Here is a 24,340-nt window from a genome sequence, read left to right as displayed (position 1 = left end):
GTATCGTAATAATTACTATACTTGGTGTACATTTTTAACATCTCAGTAAATTAATTTATCCTTCTCTTCCTATAAAATCAAACTTATTTTTTTTTATCTGTACCCTGAGTGTTTGTTATTTTTTGTAGTAATCTGTGCCTACACAAATCAAATCTGTGTCATGTCGGTTGTCGGACGGTCGTGTCGTTAAATATTTCAGGGTGTGTTTATGGCGTGAGATTTAGTTTATTGAGTGGTTGTAGTGGTAGTTGAGAGCTGTCGTGATTTTTTTTAAAACAATGTTGTTAATATTGCGGTATGTGTTAGACACATTTTGGGATGAGCGTGTGTGGTTGCCGCCGAATACAACTTGGGAAGATATCGCACCGGGACCCGACAAAGCGGTGGTATACAATGATTACAGGCATCTGCTGTATCCTCTGCCACTGGCACTGGTGCTCCTGGTCCTACGGCGTGTGCTAGAGGTGTAAGTAAACCTATTTTTTCCAAAGAGGCACTAGAATGTGTGTCAATGCTTTTCATGGATGAATAAAGTCTAATGATGCACTCAGTGACTCAGATAGTTAAGAATTTGGCGAAAGTATAGCACAATAAGTGCTTGATTATTTATTAATAATTTCTTAAATAAATATCAATGCTATTGATTGGGGGACTAGCAATATTTTATTGCAGGGAACATTATAAATAAATTATTGTTTGGTTCAGAAAAACTTCGTTGTTACCGCATTCCAATTAATAACTCATTAACTTAACTATATATATTTTTTTAAAACTTAACTAAATAAGGAATGTCTACTTTCGAAAGAAAAATATTGAATGTATTAATTTATAAAATAAACTTCTGAGGTACTTTAGTAAATAAAAATAAACTATTTGGAACATTAATGGCCCTCTAAGGTTTAAACTGTCAGGTAACAAGTATTACAATTGTAATATTTGTTGCATGAACTCTAAACTGATTTCATTGGCACTCTGACTTTTTTAATAAAAATTTAGAGTGTTTCCTTGAAAAAAAAACCTAACTTATATTATACTATGCAAATATTATAACAATGAACCAATTTAGTGGAAACATAATATTCATAATAGAAAGTCAGGAAAACATTTAAGACTATTTTATACAGCATAATATTACTATTATTATTAATGAATTTACTTAGTGCATTTCATATCCTACTGCAAGTTAATCAGGAAAATCCAGTAAATGCTTATTATTCTTTATATAACTTATTTATCCTCTTATTAATTGTATCCCTGTATGTTAAATAAACTTATCAAAGTGGTTCTTGATAAATAACTGTTATGAGTGGTTAAAATATTTAGGTAGATAGTAATAATAACTAAATATTTTGACCACTTAAATTGCAATTAAAATAAGTATGTAATAAAAATAATTTATTTCATTCAAATAACAGTCTACACTTAGGTATATTTAATTACATTGGTAATTAAAATATTGTAATAGTCATGAAAATGCTGTTTCTTTTGAAATAGACAATTGAATTTCATTTTATTATACCTAGGTATAAATTCTTTTTTCTTTATTTATTTTCCATTGTTCTCAGAAACTGATTTGATCTTTCATGAAATATCACATTATCAACAATTTAAAAAAAAATTACACAGCTTATTGGCCAGTACTTAGTAGCTATACATTATCCCTGTGTTATCTAAAGCTAGGACCATACATAGTTTATTTATCACAACTATTTACGTCATCGAAACGGCAGTAAAAATAATTTAAGGAAACATATCGTTAATTAAAGCATTTTTAATTTTTCCAGGTACTGGTTCGCGCCATTCGGCAGGTCATTAGGTATTAAGAACACAAGACCAAAGAAAGCCCCAATCAATCCCAAATTGGAGGTTGCTTACCAGACAGCACCAAAAATTAAACATAAACAGGTAAGAATTAAAAAAATTATAACTAGAATAAACTTTAGTCTATGACTAAATTAGACGACAAAAATTTCGTCGCGCGAGGATTCGTAATTTAAAAAAAGTAGCTTTATAGCGCGGGATTCCATGATTATCGCAAATCGCGCGAAAACTACCTATAAATTTTAAAATTTAGTTAATAAGCTATGCACTCAGTGTTAGTTTATTCAAAAAGTTATTCCAGCTTTACCTGTCATGTAAGCGTTTTAGTTTACTAAGCATATCTCATGAGATAACACTCGAATCGGTTTATACCCCGACATAACGTGTTACTAGGTGCGATAAGTCGATAACAATTATCACAATATATTGAATTTTAGTAGTATTCCTAGTAAAATGATATCTCTATGAAATGTTGAGACTTTCTAGCGATGACATATACGAGAAAATATGGTCATCATATTAAAATACCTATGTGAAATCTATGGTTAATATTATGGCTGCCAGGTTTACATTTGCGCGCGAAACTTAGTATGGAAAATTTTAGTAGACTCTAGTTTTATATCATAGGTATGGTACAGAAATAAGTAAATGATTGATTTTTGACGCTAGTAAGTGATTTGGTATTGATTTGTAATAATTGCATGTTTGTGCCAGTATGTGTGGTGTGCTTGAAGTAAATCATACGATTTTGTATTTAGTTTCACGATAACCAAAGGGAAGAGATTAGAAAATACTTTTGCTATAAGAAATCATTATATTTATTGCAGTACTAATTATGACTAACCCTCGGTAAAGGGAATAATCGCTATATGAGTTAGTTCGAATCTGAATTCCAAAAAAAAATATGCGTCGCATCGGCCTCGCTAAAGCTGAAATGTTTTCATACATTTCGTCCCAAAATTATGAATGACAATATCTTAGTACATTCTATTAAGATACTTTTTTGATTCAGTGACGAGAAATGTTTTGAATCGAGTTTTTAAAGTGTGTCAATCTATTTTCGCTACGAAAATACTATTAAAAATTATGTTAGGTTTCTTATTACGTGGTGTGCTGCGAGTGAAGTAAATGTTCTATGTTATAAAATTAGAATTTAGTCGTTTGTATTAAGTGGGAGGAATATTAACGGCACACGGATACGTCGTAAATTTAGAGCACATAGTAGACCCCCAAGGTTAGTGGGTTATGACATTTTTGACACATTTTCCACAAGATTTCCGTCAGTTTATAAAAAAGGGTTTTTAATGATTCAGATTGGTCGTAAAATGATGTGGTTCAGCTGGCAAAAATGTCATATTCAACACTCCTGAGCCGTGGCGGTCATGGCCTCAAACGAACCAAAAAACGTAAATCTACCAAGTTTAAAAATTTATGATAAAAAAAGGAAAGCAACGAAAGCAAATGAAAACATAAAACTTGGTTTTAAGCAATAAAATGGTTACTGTCGTTGCCTTGACCGCCCTCAGCGTCCTTTAGCATAAATAATGTTTAACCCGGATTAATGTTAAGTGTGCTATGTGAAGCTTGTTTAATCCTTAACTGTGCTTCCTTTCTTTTCAGTTCTTTTTGAACAAGGATGAGGTAAATGTTGCACAATAATACCTATGCACGTATTATGTAGAATGTAGATATATAGCTATAGAACACTAGCGTACACATACATAGACTTTAGACATACAGCTTGGTGTAAAAGCCAGCGATTTTCTAAACATTATTTCTGATCTCACTATTTCTCTTCTTGATTCTGAAACAACTCACACTTTTGACTCAAATACCTAATTATTATGACAGAAAAACGAAAGCACCTATTTACTGTAGTCTTATTTCTTCTTCTTTTTATTTGCAATTCTGCTCTGTTTATTAAATCATTGTCACCTATGTAATAATTTTCGCAGCTTCAGTAGTAGGAGCACAATATGTAACTATATTGATTGGATATATCAACTGGGCTACAATTGTCAAGACATCATACAACACTAGTTTAAATCCCATCGAAAATTGCTTAGAAATCTAAAAAAAATATTATAATTCAATCTTTTGCAAAATGATCTAATATTTACGTCAAACCGCTATATAATAATGAGCAAATATAACGTGGATCGCTCGCGAACATTCTGTCCGTTCCTTACATTTCACGCTTCACAGTACGCTTGCTCGATAATTAATAGATAACAGTAAGTACCGTATAGATTTTTTATTTCTCTTACAATCATTGACTACAACAGCTTGTAAAACAATTCAATTGAAACGACCTCTTCATCAATTTTGTACCACATTGAAACTACTTTCCTTCGCGAGGTTCGGTAAAGATCTTTTAGAAAATCTCTAAATAAACGTCCTGTGTCACAATTTTCTTAAGGTTTTTTGCTTTTGTTAAAAGATAGCTTCTGGCTCAATTTACCTTTTAGTAATGCCTGATAAAAACAGTTCCCAAATATATGACAGATCCAGCACCCTAGAGTATTATGATTTGTTTTGTAACTATTTCTCATACTCTGTTACTATTGAAAGAGGATCAGTATTGACGACAAGAAGAAGTTAGCCAGTTACTTTAAGTATCCTTCGATTGAGACACAAAATGATTACAGTCTTTCTTAATTGACCTAGCCTTGTATTTAATTTGTACGTTAAACATAGCTTCATACAATAGGTAGGCTATCTCCGCTTTGTCTAGACACACAGAGTAAAAACAGATACAGAGAGTTAGCTTCGCTCACGTAGAAACTCAATTCCTTTCAAAAAAACTTCTTAAGAAAAGAATGTTGAAAAGGGTCTTATTCGAAGTTCCCGTACTGTAAATTACTCTGTGTCCGGCTTTCGTATAAGTAATGTTATTCGTCTCACGTGTGGTACACTACTATGGCTGAATTGAGTCGGGCCTGAAACTCTGATTACTGAGTCCATTACAACAAACGTAGGGGGCTTTGGTCACGGAATAAGTAATTGTGCTTATTTCGGTTGAGTAAGTTTTCAATTACGTGCTAAAAAAAACATTTTATGAGTAAGTTTCTTTCAAAACTCTTATATTTTTTTAGAGTTTTCGGTTAAAATATTTTAACAAACAGCGCCATAATATGACAGAATCTTGTATGTCCATAGCAGATACGAATTTCTGAATAGTATAAGTAGAAAACTTGTACTACATTAACGAAAGAAGATCTTTTTACTCCATATCTTTTGATAGCACCTAATAATTGCCCATATTTAAAAAGGAAACAAACAAACATAAAACAATAAAAATGTAAACTAGTCACGTATTTCAAAGTTCCTTGAAAATGTAACAAAAGTACAACAGTTATAAGAATATATCTTATCTAAGCTAAGTGTGGATTTTAGAAAAAGTCACGGAACTGCTCAACCCATTTTGATAATTATTTAACAATTTACAGTGACATTGAGAATGTTACAGCGGTCATGCAGCCATAAAATAAGAATGAAAAAAGTGTTTCTCGTTTTAAAAATGCAGTTAAATTTAACTTTGTTGGTTTCATTTCTAAAATCATAGTAGGTATTGTATGTTAAATTATTTAATGCTGGTACATGATCTTTATTTAACATGATTTTTTTTTTATTTTACATGATCTTTCTGGAAATCATTTTGATTTCCTTTACGTGGAGTGTATAACCACTATTTGAAAAATATGATTTAAACAATTATAAAAAGAAATTGCTTAACACATACATCTAGAACTGTAGAAATGTACTATGAAATTGTAATTAGCGATTGTCACAATGATTATTGACATCGTAAACCCAGTTTTTTGAAGAATTCTTTCCGTGTTTTTGCTACTATCTAATCAATATATTTCGTGTTTATCTGACAATTTATTGCTATTTCCAGCCTTTGATATCTACGATGATATTGAAAAATAATAATCGAAAACAGATATTGTGATTTCTGCGATTTGCCGTGAAACAAAACAGAATTAAATACAGTAGGTACTTTGAACACACATCTATTAGCCTATCAGTGATTACAGCAATTGATACTGAGGCTTGTAGAAAATAACTTATGTCATATCTCAATTAAGATCCGGTTTATATTTGTTATTCATAGTTGAATATAATGGTCTCGGGCCCGTATCCTAGTAACCCATTAATTGATCTAATAGGGGCAAGAATTCGCCGCTTACTTATATCGTATGATGTGTTAAGTGGTTATAATTTGGTCTTTTATACGGCTCCTTGGTTTGATAATTGTCTTTGACCTATTTGTCCAACTTCTACCTTAGGTTTTTGCTTATATTTTTGTATCAAAAAATTGAACAATGGGTTAGATATAACTTATTGGACAACGCTAGACCCGTTGCAACGACCTAGAGTCTGGGTTTTTAAAAAAAGGGTTTCCACCCGGAACTATTTCTATTATTCATAGATATCTTATTAACGCATTATTTTCCGAACTTCTAAAACCAACTCCTTCGGTTTCATTTTTGGCCCCCAACGTCGAAGTTGCTAACAAACGGGTCACGATATTAAGTACTTCAATAACTTAGTATAGTAGGTCCATTTTTTACCTCATAGCCTTATTGACATCGCACTATTTGCATACGCGTATCGTGCTAATCTCTAACTGAATGATAAGGATACAGATAATGTCACATCGCTCTTCGGATCAAATATAACACCAAAGATTAGACAGTATTTACACCTACAGTTTACTCGTTATGAATTTATGATTCATATCAACCGGGACTGAGGTCATATTTTTAAAAAGATGTTCCAAAAAGCCACATGTCTGAAAAAGAAAAACGTGACACAAAATATTTTGAGGAAAAACTACTTAATGATTGTCGTCTTAGATTTAAACATTTTGGACACTAGTTTTTGTATTTGCCAATGCTTTCAAGCACTTGGATATCAGTAGTTATTACGAAATTTAGTCAGTTTTATCCTGCAATGTTATTAATGCTACAAAGCCTGCCAAGTTGCATTTGGCGTAGTTACAGTTTTCATGTTATAAAAACACCTGTACCCGAAAATAACGTTATTTTATTGACGTCAGCGGGCCCAATTAAAAACAACTTATCTATAAAGTCGTTCTAGGCATGCGCATCACTTTATTGAATATTTACCTGTAAATTAACGTAATGCAATCCGGCGATAACTGCCTGAATTAATGTACCTTTATGACGCTTCGGCCGCACCCTTCCCTCCCCTACGTTTAGTCAAACTGCCCTATTTATCACTAGTTCACTATTGGGGCTGAAGCAAAATAGAGAAAGCTGACGCCGAACTGAACGGGAAATACGCTACGAATATTGGAAACGCTTTGCCAGTTGGTTACATTTATTTTAATTAAACTGTAAATTCTCTGGCATTTAATGATACAAGAATATTTTATCACAGATTCAGATGATTCGGCTAGATAATTAAGGTTTGGATTTACTTAATTACTTATCTTTTATTGACCAACATCCTAACTAAAGTCAATCCAAAGTACTTTATTCCCCAAAAAGCAAGTCATACTTAAAGTAATAATATAAAAATTCTGCGCAACCCACTGCATGAGTTAACAGCATAATTGTATTCTTTGGCAAAGCGGTAATACTGGCATCATTACAGAAGTTCAGTGCTTGAAGTCGGCATGAATGAGCGATCTCTTTGAGACTACGCGCCGTGAGGCCGGACTCATTACCGTTTCTAACTATATGTATAAACATCTCTATACGCGGATAGGGCTGAACAACCAAACATTACTTAGTTTTAATTAAAAATGCCATCCCTTATTCTGGCAGACCCTTTCCCAGGTCAGAGATAGTCATGTAAAAGTTGTTTATATCTGAAAAACTGTATATTTAAATAAACTTTCTTATTAGTTTAGACAAATACGAAGTTCCGTGATCTTTAGTCTTGTGATTCTGTAAAGTAAACATAAGAAGAACTTTTAAGAAGACTTTTTATTTAGCTACGCAAAATTTCCGTGCTAATACTTCCATACTTTTCAGAATTGCAATAGCCGAAAAACACTGAATATTTGAGAGATTCCAAATATAGCAGTTTTTATGTAACTCACGTAACAATGTCAATAAGATCGATATACATTAAATGTTACTTAGAATCAGAGTAGATCTCTAATAATATCACAGCCCCCTTTGAAATTTGATTGTCTCCTACCTCCCTCCTGACCTTGTTATAATAGAAATTGAAGGGCTTGATATAAATTTAATGTCAATGACTCCTACAGAAATGGAAGTAATTGTGCCATCGCGTGTCCACGACGCTTATGTACATACTGATTTGGTTTACTTAAAATAGATGCCTGTATGTGTTTTGGAGGTATAATCCTTATGATTTTTGTTACAATATATTTCAACAAATCGTTTTGTCGTGGACGTGTTTATAATGAAAAGAGCATTTCTCCTATGTAAGCTATACAGTTTTAAATTTTCTTCAAAGGTTAACACGAAAAGCTCAGTCGAACAAGCGGACTGAAAACATACCAGACTCACTCTAGACACGTAATATTATGTAACGATTACACTAGTTCAGTTCCCGACAACCCTATAAGCATACATGTAGGCGAGTATGCAGCAATCTGTGTACGTTTGTTTGAGACAATAAACGTTCATTGAGTGCGCAATTAGCGCCTACGGGTCTAAAACAGGCCTTGGGCTGACCGACCCAGTTTCCTTTGCCTAACACTAGCGTTTTTATGGTGTTTTCACTTTTTTCATAAACGCTCCGACGATTTCGATCAATGCCGCAAGGTCATGAAAAAGTTATTACCTATACACTGGTTTGTGCAGGATTATGATTTTTAAATCTAAGTTATTGATACGTGGTTTATGATGTCATGTTATTTGTTTGGTAATTTTATATAATTGAAAATTCAATTTTATATGAGGGTAATAATTTTAAGTAAGTAGGTAATAGAGAAATATAAGTTTGATGTTTATATTATGACGATTTGGTCATCGCATTCATTAGAGATTCAAGGTTTTTATATTTTACTTTTTTGTTACTTCTCAACTTCTTAGGGAAGCTGTGACGGAAATATTCATTGTCATCTCTCGTAGTTGAATGTAACAAGAATTCAATAGCTGCGGTTACTATTTTCCTGTTTCCTATACTTTAAAAACCTACATTTCGCTTAAAATAATAGATTATAGATTGTTAAGTTGGCTGGAACTGAGTGATATAGTGGTCGCATTTGAAACAAAACTCCATAACATTTTCATTTAGCACGAACATTGTATTATATCGAAACCGTTCCAGTGAACTATTTTCGATAAGTTATCTGATGTTCCACTAGGCTCACGATAAAAACGACTTATCAACCACGTGCTCTGGCCATTGTTTCGTCACAGATTACGTTAAGTAAATAGATAATGTTCTACGGAATTAAAGGTATTAGTTGAAGACGTTGTTGTCCCCTTATTAGCCTTATCTCGTAATTTATCGTTAACTGCCCGCTTTGTGTTTAAATGATAGCTAAGGAAATTAAGATAGGACGGCTCAAAAAGATTCCGTTTTTCTTTTAAGTTTTTTGATCTGCTGGCGATGCATTTAATCTCTCTCAAGCTAATCTAAAATTTCATAAATAATTATGTCTAGAATCTACCTTCTATTGAATATGAAAAATCGTAGTTTAATTGCCAAGTCAATATCTATCCTAGTTTCGACACAACTCAAATTGAGTATGTCTTCAATTAGTTTGAATGATTTCTCGCCAGGCCCTTATGTTTCAATTTTATAGACCCTTTGACCTTTATTAACCTTTAATGTCAGCTTCAACAGCGTGCTGAGTGAAACCTTACTATGGAAACAGTTAATCGACCCCGTGATTAAATAAATAGCGTAGTAGTACCGTGGTTTATGTGTGAAACAAATTGAAATCTACAGTGAATTACCATATCATTATTTTTTATAGGTGAACTATTGTTCGCTAAGTAGTAGGAAGCATTTCCTTGATGTGTTTTGAGTACTTCAACAGTTATCTTAATCTTTCGCGATTTATTCACCTACATCTATACGTAATTCTTCTCCAGGATACAATTTATTATTCTTGTATGCTCCTCTTCGACTCAAAAACCCTACCATGACACCATCTTACCTAGTCATGAATACTTCAATACAGCATATTATTTGCTCTCTGAAGCAATTAAGCCATTCATTTTTATGTTAAATATTATGCAATTACGCCATCAACTAGTATTAGCTGTCAACGGTTATAAAAAGTACACATAATGTCAATAACGCTACGAATAGACGGTAAACATTCAGACAAATTGCCTGTCAAGAAAACAGTGCTTACAAATTTTGTGAACGCCCTAAAGCTAAGCTGATTGATGTCTTCGGCATTGTACAAATCTAAATAAAAAAGGTTTTTTTTAAATATAGTCAAGTAATAAAATAATGCAAACAGCATGGTCAGATCGTGGCCAAAGGTGCGGAAAGTACAAAGACATTGCGTTTTACTTAGTTTTGAATTACAATATTTTCATAAGAACGTTTTACTAACTCATTTGACCACTATTATTATTTCAAGGACGCGATATAGCTGTTGTATTGTGGGCGGTATACACCTTTATACACTCCACAAATATTTCTTCCGCATTGTGCTTTATAGCCATAATCTTAAATGTCACATCTATCAAAAGGCCCTAGGTCGTTACCCTGTGTCAGTCCACTGTCCTAATTTAATTTGCCGCAATTAATAGGCACCTATGCATAAGTTTAGTAAGTGTGGTATCTTCCTAGCATATAAGACGTAAGTTGAACTCCAACATATACTTCCGTATTTAATCGGAGTTATGTTATTTTTAAGATGTGTTACTGAATCGAACGCTTTGCTTAGTTGTGACTTTTAATGTTATCTTTTATAACAGGATTTTCTATGTTACGACCTATATATTTTACAGTATTACTCAGAATTATGCAATGCGTCTTGCATCAACGAGTCACGTTGTTTTCTAATAGATAAAACAAATGTTCATTGAGTACGTTATAACTGATTGGTTTCACGAGGACGTCAGGTTCTTTAATAGAAATCGTTTGTTGTCAATCAGCTTGAATTCACTTTGTAGATTCGAATATATTTGGTGGCGGTAGTTTCCATTATTTCGTATGTCGATAAAGTTATTCAATTTACCAGAGTGATGCCAATTTTCAGCAACACAGCCACAATTCTTATTTAAATCTTCAACTAAAGCAAGATACTTTCAAACTTACACTCTACTAGAACTGAGAATTTAACTGAAACAACGACTGCCTAGCTATTAATGGGTCTTAATAATATTTGACACAGAAGTCATCAACTAACAGGCTATTAAGAAAAGGCGTAAGTGATGCACTATGCATTAAGTGGTCTAGTCGATGTGTTGATACAGTTTTCTACTTTTAATAAGTAACTTTCCTTCGAATCGATTAAGTCATCAATAATACAGCTGCCATTGTAAGGCCAGGGAACAGTGAAAGTTGAGGGCTAATTAATATTAAAGGGAAAAAGTATGTAGACATTATTAGTAGCATAGAATAGATAATGGTACACGTTTTAGTAGTACAACACGTATTATACGTATTTATGTTTCCAAAATAGATTTCAGTACGCTCTAATATGCTATCATATTCTTAGAAGATATTTTTTTGCTTTACTTTCGTCAGAGATCCTAATTTCTTACCAATTTAACGATTTACGTAGTTTATCAGCAATTTAAACCTTTTTATATATTTTTATCCATTATCTTTCTTTAATTATTATATTACCTAATAACAGTAAAAGAGCGTAATTAATTGTGCAACTTATACATCTTAGTGATGTCTTAGCTTATAATCTTCTTAGTGGGGGCAAGGTCGGTAGGATTGAAGAATCGTCGGTAAATCATGGTTACGTCATTATCACTGACAATATATGTATACAATGGTATTACCTAGATGTAATACGATAACTACAGCTTTCCTTGGTCTGTATAATATGGGGCGTACGGGTCCTTTTCACGCAAGAAAAAGTAATTTACCAAAAAAAAATTGAGTCGGTTTCATCGTATAAAAATATTTCAATTTTATGAATAAAATAATCAAAATAAAAAGGAAATTTGCCGGAACCAACTTACAAACTTTGCAGAACTTAACAATTAAGTTCGCAAGAAACCACTCCATTAATCGTACCTACTTTGCAATTTCTTTACAACAACAATATAATCTCGAAATGTATGACTGGACGCACTAGTCATAGCATGACTAGTACTCTACTTTTACTTCATTGACAAATTGATAACACACATTCACCACCTTAGGAAGTACCTATACAAGCACTTGAAAACTTCCCTTTAAATGTATTAATTCCATGAATCATACCACTGACAAGATATCTAGCATTTCTTATCAACATAACGCGTATTATCGTTAACACATCACAGTTATAAATAAATAATCTGATAAATATTTAACGCGCCTACATATTTAACGTTATCTATGTTATTTGGCTCGGTAAATCAATTTTAATTGCGAAGTATTTACTATGACAGGTGAGTATGTCGTAGATTAAATATAGGCAACAGTTGGCAATATTTCGAAGTTCCTAACTTCCGTCCTATACGTGTGTTTGCTATACAGTCAATATAATTAATACACCTACACACAATCGTTCTACAAACACCGTTGGCTCCAGTTATTGGTTTGATTATAACGAAAAACACTTCACGGCGAAAGGATATCAAAAATTCAAAAGCCTTTGGGGGTAGATATCGTTCTATAAAAGATTTTCAGTTAATAATCTTCACGGTGTGGTCCCCAGACGAATGAATGGGAAACTAACCGTCCGAATCAAACGCAATGTAATGAATTTTCTAGCTACTTCATTGAATTTTCTTCATTTCTGTTTTTCTTGTAGGTCTCGTTCCAACTGTCGACGACTAAGTATCATTGACACTTGCTTCAAGTCAGAACGCCATATAAAATAGCTTGATTTAAATTGAATCGCTCTTTTAGAGTTCCGCAGTCGTCCAATCCATTATCTTTAGACCCGCTAACGTTTTGTTAATTTTTCTGAGCCAAAAGGTTTTTACTAATTTCTAATGCACTTATTGGATAATACAGTGAAAGTACAGGAACCATTTTTTTGCCTCTACAAGACTGATACCTACTGATATTGCTCGCTTAACTACTCGATCTAAGAATTTCGATCCTCCACGAGAACATTATCTAACTTTTTGAAAATCTGCTGGAAATTAGGCAATAGAGAATTGTATTGTAATTATCAATGACTTAAGAAAGTACGGAACTCTCTGGCTACAGGTCTGATTCGTACTTGTTTCTTTTTTCCTAGTTATCGCGATCAATGCACGTGTATGTGTCATTAACCCCAACCCACCATGAGTCACTTCATCAAACAATTCATAAGTGCATGGTGCACATATTTGTATAATAGATTAATAGCCCCTTGCACCAAGATAAACTTAACCATCGACGTCGTTGGAAGTTTTATGTACTACGTTACTAGCTAATGGTAACAAATATGTACAAAGTCCGGGTAATTATAGCTCAGTTTAATCACACGTATGTATTTATTGAAGTATTTCTAGAATTTGCAGTAAACTAGATGCAATTTTTCTACTGTCTGCACACTTGCGTGTCTACCATTTTGAGATAATTACACTATCTATCTTGATCACCTTTTGACTGATGAAATAATCTAGATAGGTCTCATTTATCACGTCACTATTTTACAAACTGCAACACTGTTCTTTATAAATTAATAAACCATGTCTGAAGTCCAGATCACATTAGCGATTGTACTTAATTATTTATTAGACAATAGAAGCAAAAGTTCAGCGAGCTGTATCGAGGATTTGCCTGTATGTCATCCTACAAATAAAAACAGAATTGAACTGAACAAATGATCTTCTCTATAAATATTTTCTGATTTGATGACAATTTCACCAGCTTAATTAATTCTGAAAACTTTCTAAAGATAAAATATTTAGTTTTGAAATACCGCTGCTTGCAACTGCAACCGCTTTTACGCTTTCTAGTCTGTATAAAATATTATTTATCCATATACAATACTATTCTAAACTTTATTTTAAAACACGTTTCTTTTCTGGATCCACTACTATCTTCTTAAAGTATGACTTCTTCAGTTTTTTCAATCATCACATTGGTTTTTTCAGATATGTGCTCTAGCAAAACAGTTGGATATGACGGAACGTCAGGTGGAGCGCTGGTGGCGGCTCCGTCGGAGTCAGGACAAACCGTCCACACTCGTAAAGTTCTGCGAAAACATGTGGAGATGTACCTTCTATCTTTACAACTTCTCGTATGGACTCTTCATCCTGTGGGACAAGGATTGGCTTTGGGATATCGATCAGTGCTACATTGATTACCCTCATCAGGTACTAAATATATATTTTTTCTATAGTCAGCGTTTTGTTATTATTTACGAATTTTAGCGTTGCGTTCAAGAACAAAATCAAAATGCAGTCTGATATAGATCAATGGAAGAGGACGTCCTGCCTTGACCCTCAATAGGAACAATGGAATGGCAGAACGTTGATCTATTTTAATGCGTTTGCAAAAGGAATATGAATGGGAGAACAACATGTAGTAACCACCTTATATTAAGTATGAAACGGTGAATAGTAGTGATAGCCGTAAGAGCTTCATAGATATAAATTGTGATATACCTAACCAGCTTCTGTTTAATGCTACATATCGTTGCTATTATCGTACTAACGCCAACATAAGTGAGGGACGCTCAAAATAGCGTTGTTCGAATAGGTCTAATGGATGACGAATTTCAATTATGCAAGATTTAACGTGTAGATACTTCATACGCCTACCTTGGACTACTATTATAACATACTGGTTTTAATACAAGGTTCTCGAACTTTAGTTTTATGTAAAACTTTGGTAATTATGGTCATAATTTGGAAGGTCTTGATTGAAGAACCCATGAGTAGTCAAATCAACTTACAAATTAAAAACAAGGTAACATAGGGACTGTCAGAATCTTGATGTAAATTATCTTAATGTTATTAGGTTACAGTACGATTGGACCGACAGCCGGTCTAATCTTACTGTTGTCATGTACTTTGTCAGAGACTTTTTTATACACACTAGGTTTAAGGCACAGACTTAAGACTCCGTAACCATAAACAGTAAATAAAATAAACATATCCATTTCCAGGGCGTTACAATGGACGTGTGGTGGTACTACATGATATCAGCAGCATTCTACTGGGCGTTGACCCTGTCTCAGTTCACGGACGTGCGCCGCAAGGACTTCTGGCAGATGTTCGTGCACCACATCGCGACCATCGCGCTGCTGTCCTTCAGCTGGGTGTGCAACCTGCACCGCATCGGTACCCTCGTGCTACTGCTCCATGACTGCGCTGATATCTTCCTCGATGGTGCTAAGGCAGCGAAGTACGCTAACTATCAACGTTTCTGTGATATGGTGTTCGCTGTGTTCACTGTGTTGTGGATTGTGTCAAGACTTGGAGTTTATCCCTTCTATATTATTAAGAGGTGAGGAACTGGTACTCCTAATATTTTGTTCAAGCTTTGTATCCGGCTTGTGATAATAAAGATAGACGACAGCAGTCGTGTCAAAATTCTAGGTGGTATGCCTAAAGTATCTCTGCCAAGCTGGCTTTTCTCAATGTTTGTAAAGGAATTTTTAGAAAAAACGTGGTTGTTTTGGTACGAGTATCATTAACACTGGTTGGACAACATTTCGTTACGGTACACGTTTAGTACAAATGAGCTTTAATTTTCGAAAAGTAGAATTGATTTTCCTAAAATATAGAGTGTTGTGTAACTATTTTCTATTCGACCTTAAAACTTAGTTCAAATTACTGCTTCAACTAACAAGGCTACTACACACTCATTAAATACAGATGACTATATTTATCCATCATTGTCTCATACGAGCCTATAATTGCAGGCTTAAACACCACTTATTGTATTGTTGATGTGACCTTGCATTTATAGTCCCACGTTGGGCGTCAACGGACTATTGATCGGATTCCTCTATTACACATAATTATACACTCGTTCTTTTGAAAATACGCGATTGCTAAAACCTATTATGGATCGTAGTGGACATTTGAAGTAAGGTTACATGATTTGAATAAAAGAAAACATTCTAAAAAAATCTACTTAGATGAATTTAAACATGAGGGAAGTTTGGGCTAATTTAGTGTTGTATTTTATTATGTATATCGGTTCGCTGAGGAACTCGTGGCTAGGTGTAACAACCGCACGGATCGATCTCAGGTTAAGCTAAACTTGTCGAGGTTAGTGGATGGGTGACCATATTAACCATGTTGGTTCTACGCTTGGTAGTTAGCCTTCTAACACGTTACATAAATAAAGAAAATATCTTTGTGTTCTTAGTCCTATATACATTTTTTATCATAAAACAGATAATATAAATATGTTTTATCGTTCTTGTTTCAGTACGATGATCCGCGCCCCGATGTTGGCGCCCATGTTCCCGGCGTACTACATCTTCAACTCTCTGCTGTGTTTACTGCTATGTTTGCATCTAGTGTGGACCTGGCTCATACTGCAGGTCGCATATAAAGCCATCAGTGCCGGACGGGTAATTGTTACGTTTTTTAACTAGCAGTATAATGACGAAAAAAATCTCTATCTTTCTCTAAAGAAAGACTCGAAGGAAAAAGATTTTTGTAAGTGTGTAATCAATTTTAATTAAATGTATTCCCCTGTCTAAATTTTAAATAATAAATTTGACATTTTCCCACTGAATCTCAGAAAATATTAAATATTTATCGTTTATACGAAATATACGAAGAACGCAAAAAATAATTTGTTAATTAGTCGTTATAAGTATCCGTTATTAGTTTATTAATTACAGAGCAAGCTCTAATCGATTATTATAACTATTTTGATGATACAAGTTATATGCATTATTTCATATTACAGTTAAGCACATTTTAATTAACCCATAATATCAAAATGACTTATTGTGGCAACGTGTTAGAAGAATTTTTACATTACATTTTCAGATGGAGGGTGACATTAGGAGTTCGAGTTCAGAAATTAGTGATAGTTCCCATCAGTCCAACCACAGCACGCCGAAACATGTCAATAACAAAAAGTAAGTACTCAAGTCACACACGGTTGTTTGTTTCAGCTAAACTTTTCTTATATCTGGGCTCTCCTCCCAAACGAGGAAGGGGCTTGAGTCCAACAAGCTGGCCTAGTGCGGGTTGAAGACTTTGTATGCCCTCAAGAAATGTGTCAAATAACTTTTAGACGTACAATGTTTCATCATGATGTTTTCTTTTATCGTAAGGGCAAATGATAAGAGGTGTGTTACCTCGGGCTCGAACCGTTGACCACTTGCGTGGGAGGTGCCAACTTATACCACTCGGCTATCACTGCCGTAATCATTATATTAACGATTGCTTTTATTTTCAGGGAAACATAGGGGCGGGCTGAACGACCGACTCAGCTGAACCTTCGCAACGCCCTCTGTCGGCCGCTCAGTGAACCAACCACATCACTCCACGCCGGGAACTCGTAAAGCCGTAAATATGCACAAAACAAAACTAAAACGCTACACAGTGGAAATAGGACAAAAGAGTCCATTTCTATTGGACAAATATACGCGTGTCTTTCTTATCGACAAAGGACTTAAACGACACTCGTCTGGGTGTATGTTTCTTACGTCTTAAAAGAAGCATGCCTATGAGTGCTACAGTGGCGTACTACCAAAAGTTCGGGTCAAATTCTTATTTTATAGCGGCCTTTCTGCACAATACTTTACCATATTGGCTGTGCTAGACGGAGTATAAGTGGCGTATTTATAACGCGAGTTTGAGTAGTCGTTTGTATTGATATGTCAAGAGATCCATAGTGGGACTTAAAAATAATGGTAAAAAATTAATGGAGCAGACAATTTTATATAGAGGATTGATTTTTCGATAGACAACTATACCTGAGGAATCATTTTGACAGTCTACATATTATGAAAAAGTTGTTAAAATTATCCTTCGTTATTTCATCAGGCTATTGAATAATCGGTCTTTAACGAGAAGAAAAAGAAATCATTGTTTGGCTTTGAACAAAATGTGTTGTGGAAGATTTTACTGACATTGAAATATCAAAAGATTATTTTTATTGTGTGTACTTTATTTTATGAAATTGTCTTATTGCGTCCGTCAATTTGCCTGGCCTTAAGCGACTTCTAGCAACAGTTTACAATAAACTGGTTAAGTGATTTCTGATTTAAACGACAGGTTGTGTACTAATTTAAATGTTGAATTTTTTCATAATGGTTGTAATATATTTCCAATTTTTATTATTCATATTTTATATGATACAGTTGCCGCCAAATAACTTGAACAAATTCGCTATATCATAAGGAACGATTTCTAGGCCCGCTTTGAAAGAATAGCCGAGCGCGACGGTTAGGGCTATAGCGCTTCGATCGCTTGTTTGGTAGAACAATCAACCAAGAGTCCTCTGCACTGGGTCTACGTTTAGTTTGCTTTCTAAAATAACTACTTGTGTTCAAGTCGTTTGGCGACACCTATAACAATATCATTTCACCGTTCAAATAGTTAAGATTTTCATAGTTTATTGTATCGCGCAAAACGGAACACGGAATTGACATTCGGCTTATTTACTTTTTTTTTAAATATTATATTTTTTAACTAATTCATAAGTTGACTAAAGTACATAAATTACGTTTTGTTGCCAGTTCCCTTGGAATATTCCTTTTAAATTGAAAATTGCATTTATTTAAGTATTAGTATTGTGTTTAGTACTTATTGTGAACATGTGGTGGTGAGATTATGGTGAAATTAATTATTATAGTTTTATAACTGGAGAGCACTTATCCCAAATAATTTATTGGTTTCTGTTAGTATATGGTTGTAGTTTAGTATAGTAATTATTGAGCTCTGATTCTTTATGATCATGGTAATAATAAAATACCCAGCACTATTTACCTGTTATGACGTGGTGAAAGCTCCAATACTTTTTAATATTTGACAGTAAACCGATACTATCGAGAGTAATCGATCGATCGCATCGAGTAATGGAGAATGTTACCTAATTTTGATTTTTAGCACTCCATATTCTCGTTTAAAAATAAAAAATACTGGTGAAAGAATTACTTCGATACGTCAATTAGTTTTCGATTTATAAGTAAAACAAGTTGTAACCGCACGACGCTAGCTCTCGGTGACGGTGTGACGTCACTCTACACTTGTTTAGTCTGGCTCACGTCGCGCGCTCGGTGCGTTGAAATTATATCTAAATACTTTTAAAAATGTTCAATTCAAATACTAGGAAATCATATGTTGTGCCTAAATGTAATTTAATATTATGTAGGTAAGTACATAAGTAATAATAAATAACTACATCTTATAATGAAACAATTTCTAACCGAATTGATCGCGAGTTTATTGATTTTACTGTGGCAGGAAAGATGTAAAATCGATAAGTATGCGATTATTTCGGTTAAAAACTGTTTCATTATAATATGCAGTGATCGTAAATATCTAACATTATTACTTATTATACCTATGTTATTTTATACATAAGCGGACGAAAACACAACAAAATACTACGCAAGCTATTACACCTACAACAACGATTGGCGACTTAATACTAAGCGGGACGCGGCCCGCGCGGCGCGGTAATGTAGTATGACGTCTCAGCCGCTCACGCGGCTGTTAGCGGGACTCGATATTTTTCGAAACTTTGAATGCTTATAAAATCAAAACTATTTGGTATTTTTGACTAAAACAAAAACTAGTTTATATGTATACATAGAGGCTATACTGTGTCAAAATTTCAAGCGATTTGGCATACCTAGTAACATTCTCCATTGTCGTGGTAACTTTGCCATGATCATAATGAATCATAGCGGCTAGCGCAATGTTTAATTTCAGTTCGGGATTACATAATAAGTCGGTATTACTTATATTGTAAGATTATTTAGTTCCTTTCGTTATCGTCACGGAGTCATAATGATACGTTCCTTGTTTTTATATTTCTTATTTAGTACATTCTTATTGGTTGTTATAACGAACAAATCCCAATTGTAATTGTTGCCATTATAGAGTCACAATTTATTGAGATTTTTTGGGTTAAATACGGTATTACTATAATCAAATTTAGGTATACTTTTTTCTTTAGTTGGGTTATAAATTGAAGGTAAATGAAAAATAAGTTTATAAACACAAATTATTTAGGGACCACGCAGTTGGCTTGTATAAGTTAATTATAATAAAACAATATCAGTATATATTTTATGTGAAAATACTTAATTCTAAAGCTATCTTTGACCAAATAATATGCTAAGTTATTGAAAGTCGCAAAGTCCAAGTATTATTTTGTATCAACCTAGTCTGAGACCTAATTACTTAATACAAGAGTATTCTTCAGAGGATGTGGAGTTCTAATAAAATATAATAATGATCTTATATAAAAGAAATAATGTAAAATTACAATATATAGGACACGCTCGCTGGTTGAGGTCCACAATACAATTTTCAAAAATGGTTTTCATATATGAGTTTTACATTATTTCTATTATAAAAAGTTCAATGTAGTCGGTCACTTAGATAGGATAATATTAATTATAATGATAGTTAGTGCCTGACACACGCGTGCATCACTTATCATTGAAATTCCAAATTTTACGACTGAAACACTAGCTGGTTACCGTCATATATTTTTGACGACAGCAGTGTAAAGTCTTTAGATAGTAATTATAGCGTTGATAGTTCGCTTTGTAATCTTAAGATATCGTGATGATTTTCAAAAAAACCTTTTACCTCGTTCTCTAAAATTATCAAGCTTAGTCTTAGATTAAATATGCGGCCGGTCGCATACATCAATATATTTTTGATAACGAATAGAACGGACATGTGCGTGTCTCACTTGTCATGTTGGTGCCTGCAAGGCCTTTCGCGATTCGCATAGTAATACGACGGCTTAGAGTAGAAAACGCAAAATGTAGGCATTTTTAAAAGTTCCAAATTAAGTACATTTAAATTTAATTCTACACGTGACTGTAGAACTTTTGACTACTTCCGCCTGTTTCTATATTGCAAATATTTCTATAACGAAACTTTATGCTTGTAAGGTGACCAACACATGCCATTAATGGTTTTAATTTCCTCTCTTTTAATCAATTTTATTTTATAACGGTTTGGTAATCTTATTAGCATATAAGTTTCTGTAATAATATAAAATTGTATATAAAACAAAGATTTATTATTTTTCCCGCCTATTCTGCTGGTGAGGCCAATAAATATTTGAAATTATTATAATAAACTAACAAATTATTATCCATATCATTTGTTGTAATGTACATTATTAATTGCACATTTGTTAGATAGTAAATTAGTTATATACAGACTATTATTTAGTCGGAGAGTCGATAGTCGACTATCGCGCCACGATTAGTTTGTTGACTTGAGAGCGCAAGTAGTCGATTTTCGATATATTGTATGAAATAATAATTAATAATACTTAAAAAGCGGTACTATCGAATACACCCAAAGATGCTTTATGAAGCTTAAAAATAATAAATTTTATTAGTAATAAGGATGTAATTATATTATTTACAAGTGTACAGATGTAGTAACTTGTCGGACTACTTACATATTTTATTTAATAATGTTGATTGTGTTTGGATGTTTAAACAAATTGATTTATTGAAAGCCGGGCGGGAAAACAAAAAGAGAGAAGTGTTTAAGAGACCAAATATATTCTTAATTGAGATAAATCTTTACTTCAAAATGAATTTTATTTCTTTCAAAATGTGTTTAGTCTAAACCTAAACTTTTTGTTTTTCTTTCAGGCACAAATATATCATAATTCTGTTATATTTACGAGCCTGTTTTTTACAACTGTATTTATAATTTTTATATAAAGGTGCGCACTAATTCGAGTGATATAGGTTAATGTACCTCCGGAGTGATACACAGCTGATGTGACTTAGCATTTATATGATAATCTGCGGGATTAGTACGGGCTTATGACGACTCCTACTTAACATAATGAGTAATCAGACAAACATGCGCAAATGATGCAAAATAATGGTCTGGCTGTAAAAAATTCATACTTATTTATAATCGTAGAAATGTTACAAAAAGTAACATTGGCTGTTGGCAATTTTCCGTGGGCCATTAGGAGCCATCGATCTAAAAGGGCTACGAGAATTACGACATTCTTTTTTTTTTACCTCTAAATTGTCAGGGGCCTGGGTTAGTAGCGGAGCCCCTGCGTATTGCGCCTTATTATAAATTATGTATTGTGTATTCTTATTAAAGATAATGACATCAATCTATTACTTTTTATGTTATTTTGTGTCAAGCCATGTCAAGTCAGCGTTGTGTAGCAATGATAAAAAGTCCCATAAGTCCGTGCTAACCTGATGAAGTTGTTACATACTAAGAATAAGACCTTTAAACGATAATAATAAGTATTGTTATACTTTTATAAAGTACTGACGCATCTAGCAACTTCGTTGTAAGAATTAGTTTCGCACATTAGTTACCTGATAGTGGAGTTAGACTAAAGAGAATATATGGAAAAATCTGCCGCCTGATAACTAAAATACTGGTAAACTCTCGCCAATTTTACTCTTAATATTATAATGCAGAGTCTTAAATACGATTGAAAATTACAGGTTATGATAGCTTATTTGTTCACCCGACGTTTTGATCCAGTGATGAGCCCATAACCACGGTTTATGCAACTCAGTCATATTACCCTATAATGGAGTATAAAAATCCTTTGTCCTACTCTCATTCTCTGTCGTTTATATATAGGAAAAACTATGAGATTACATTTTCCTACAGTTATTAAGGTCCAGTTTCGCTACCTTTGGATAACTATCAGATAGCTTTTTAAAAGAAGTTCTGACAATTGTATTCATACATTAATGTAGTGTAATACATTAATTTATCCGACACTGACCCTAACTGGTCTTTTTATTTAACGGGCGGCAGAAATGTTAACGTGACTTCCTACTTCACTAACGCCATCTATGTTGAGCTTTCAAATTAATTCTTATGAATAACTTTTGTTAAAATCGTTTCTATTTAATTTGATCTCCACGTTGAAAGTTTATGGAAAATAAATCTAGTTGGTAATGAGTACTTATGAAATGTTTGCTGTGAATGTTATTTTTTATATTCGGGCTATTACAAATGCGCGAACTACGTAATTTGAATGTTTGTATGGCCCGAATATACTGTAATTTATAGCACACAGAGGTTTAAAGAATGTCAATAGATGGCATTACGAGACACTGAACTGATTGAACTTTCAACCGTATTGTATCAGAACAAGGTCTAATTTCAAATGGCAACTAAATGAACCTTTTTAATGCCTTACAAACGTCTTGTAAGTTTGGATAAGTTAGTGTTCTGTCTTCGTCACTCACAGGTACTTTCATACGTGATTGAAAGAGACAAAACATATTTAAACTAATCCGTGCTTACACCGCGTTTATAAGTAAGGTAGTTTCTTATTGTGCTGTGTAGCTATCCTACCTTGACGACGTACAAATAACTCATTATCAGGATATTTTGGTGCCTTTCACTATATTTTAAATGTTGTTAATAACTAGATAAATTAAGAATGGAGAATGATTACAGATTGTGAACAAAAAGTAAAAAAAATGTATGCGTTGATATAATTACATTAAATTTGTCATTAAAATTTTATTTTTAAAATGGTTATATTTTTTTAAACGTGCGTATCGTTGTTGTTTTTTGGTGTAGGTCTATGTTCTGTTGTATTCTCGGGATTATCACGGGTGTCGTATATTTAAAAGTTTTTGTATGTGCCTTGGAAAACACCAAATACATTATTAGTATGTATTACTAAATTATATTATCATCAAGAATAATAATAAATCTTAATAGTATTCGCACAAAATATTGATTTAAAATGATCATTGTTTTAAATGGTACGTTTTTTATTGCCCTTAAATAGCTAGTTTTAGCATATTTCATCCTAATAGTGGACTAAGTTTTGTTGTTGTGTTTGCGTGTTTGTCAAACTATAAATGTCTCATGTTATATCATAAGAGTGACGAAGACAGCATGACCTATACGCAATTCTAACCAAGTGATGAAATTTTACTTTAATAGAAATTGTTATAGTTATACAATGAACAACAAATAGTAAATATTTGTTAACCCACGAGGCAAAAAGAGGGGTGTTATAAGTTTGACGTGTCTGTGTGTCTGTCTGTCTGTCTGTGGCATCATAACTCCCGAACGAATGATTTCCAATAAGTTTTTTTTTTATTATAGTGTATACGACACCCGTGACAAATTCTGTTGAGAATAGTTTTATTTAATTTATAAAGGTGTATTGTACACGTGTGGCGTGTAAAGATTTATGTGACGTGTTTGACGAGTGTGACGTATGTGGGACCGGTGTGCGTTGACGTGACGTTCATTTGCAAATAGTCTCTTTTGTATGCGATAAAACAATAAAATGATACGAAATA

The 24,340-nt window shown here is 33.4% G+C and overlaps 1 protein-coding gene across 2 annotated transcripts; it reads left to right on the top strand.

Annotated features, from left to right (window-relative positions):
* The first annotated feature begins 147 nt into the window (after positions 1-147).
* LOC142981537 (ceramide synthase 5-like) lies at positions 148-24,340 on the top strand. Of its 2 annotated transcripts, XM_076127532.1 has the most exons (8): positions 148-466; positions 1,785-1,905; positions 3,442-3,462; positions 13,995-14,216; positions 15,011-15,351; positions 16,285-16,429; positions 16,857-16,948; positions 17,272-24,340. In XM_076127532.1, the coding sequence occupies exons 1-8, from the start codon at positions 279-281 to the stop codon at positions 17,279-17,281; spliced, it is 1,140 nt and encodes a 379-aa protein (XP_075983647.1). In that variant the 5' UTR covers positions 148-278; the 3' UTR covers positions 17,282-24,340. The 2 variants fall into 2 exon arrangements, with proteins under 2 accessions (XP_075983647.1, XP_075983648.1); XM_076127533.1 differs by lacking the exon at positions 3,442-3,462.

The sequence above is a fragment of the Anticarsia gemmatalis genome, chromosome 20 (assembly GCF_050436995.1).
Source record: "Anticarsia gemmatalis isolate Benzon Research Colony breed Stoneville strain chromosome 20, ilAntGemm2 primary, whole genome shotgun sequence".
Taxonomy (NCBI): domain Eukaryota; kingdom Metazoa; phylum Arthropoda; class Insecta; order Lepidoptera; family Erebidae; genus Anticarsia; species Anticarsia gemmatalis.
This window is presented reverse-complemented; position numbering and strand designations above follow the sequence as displayed.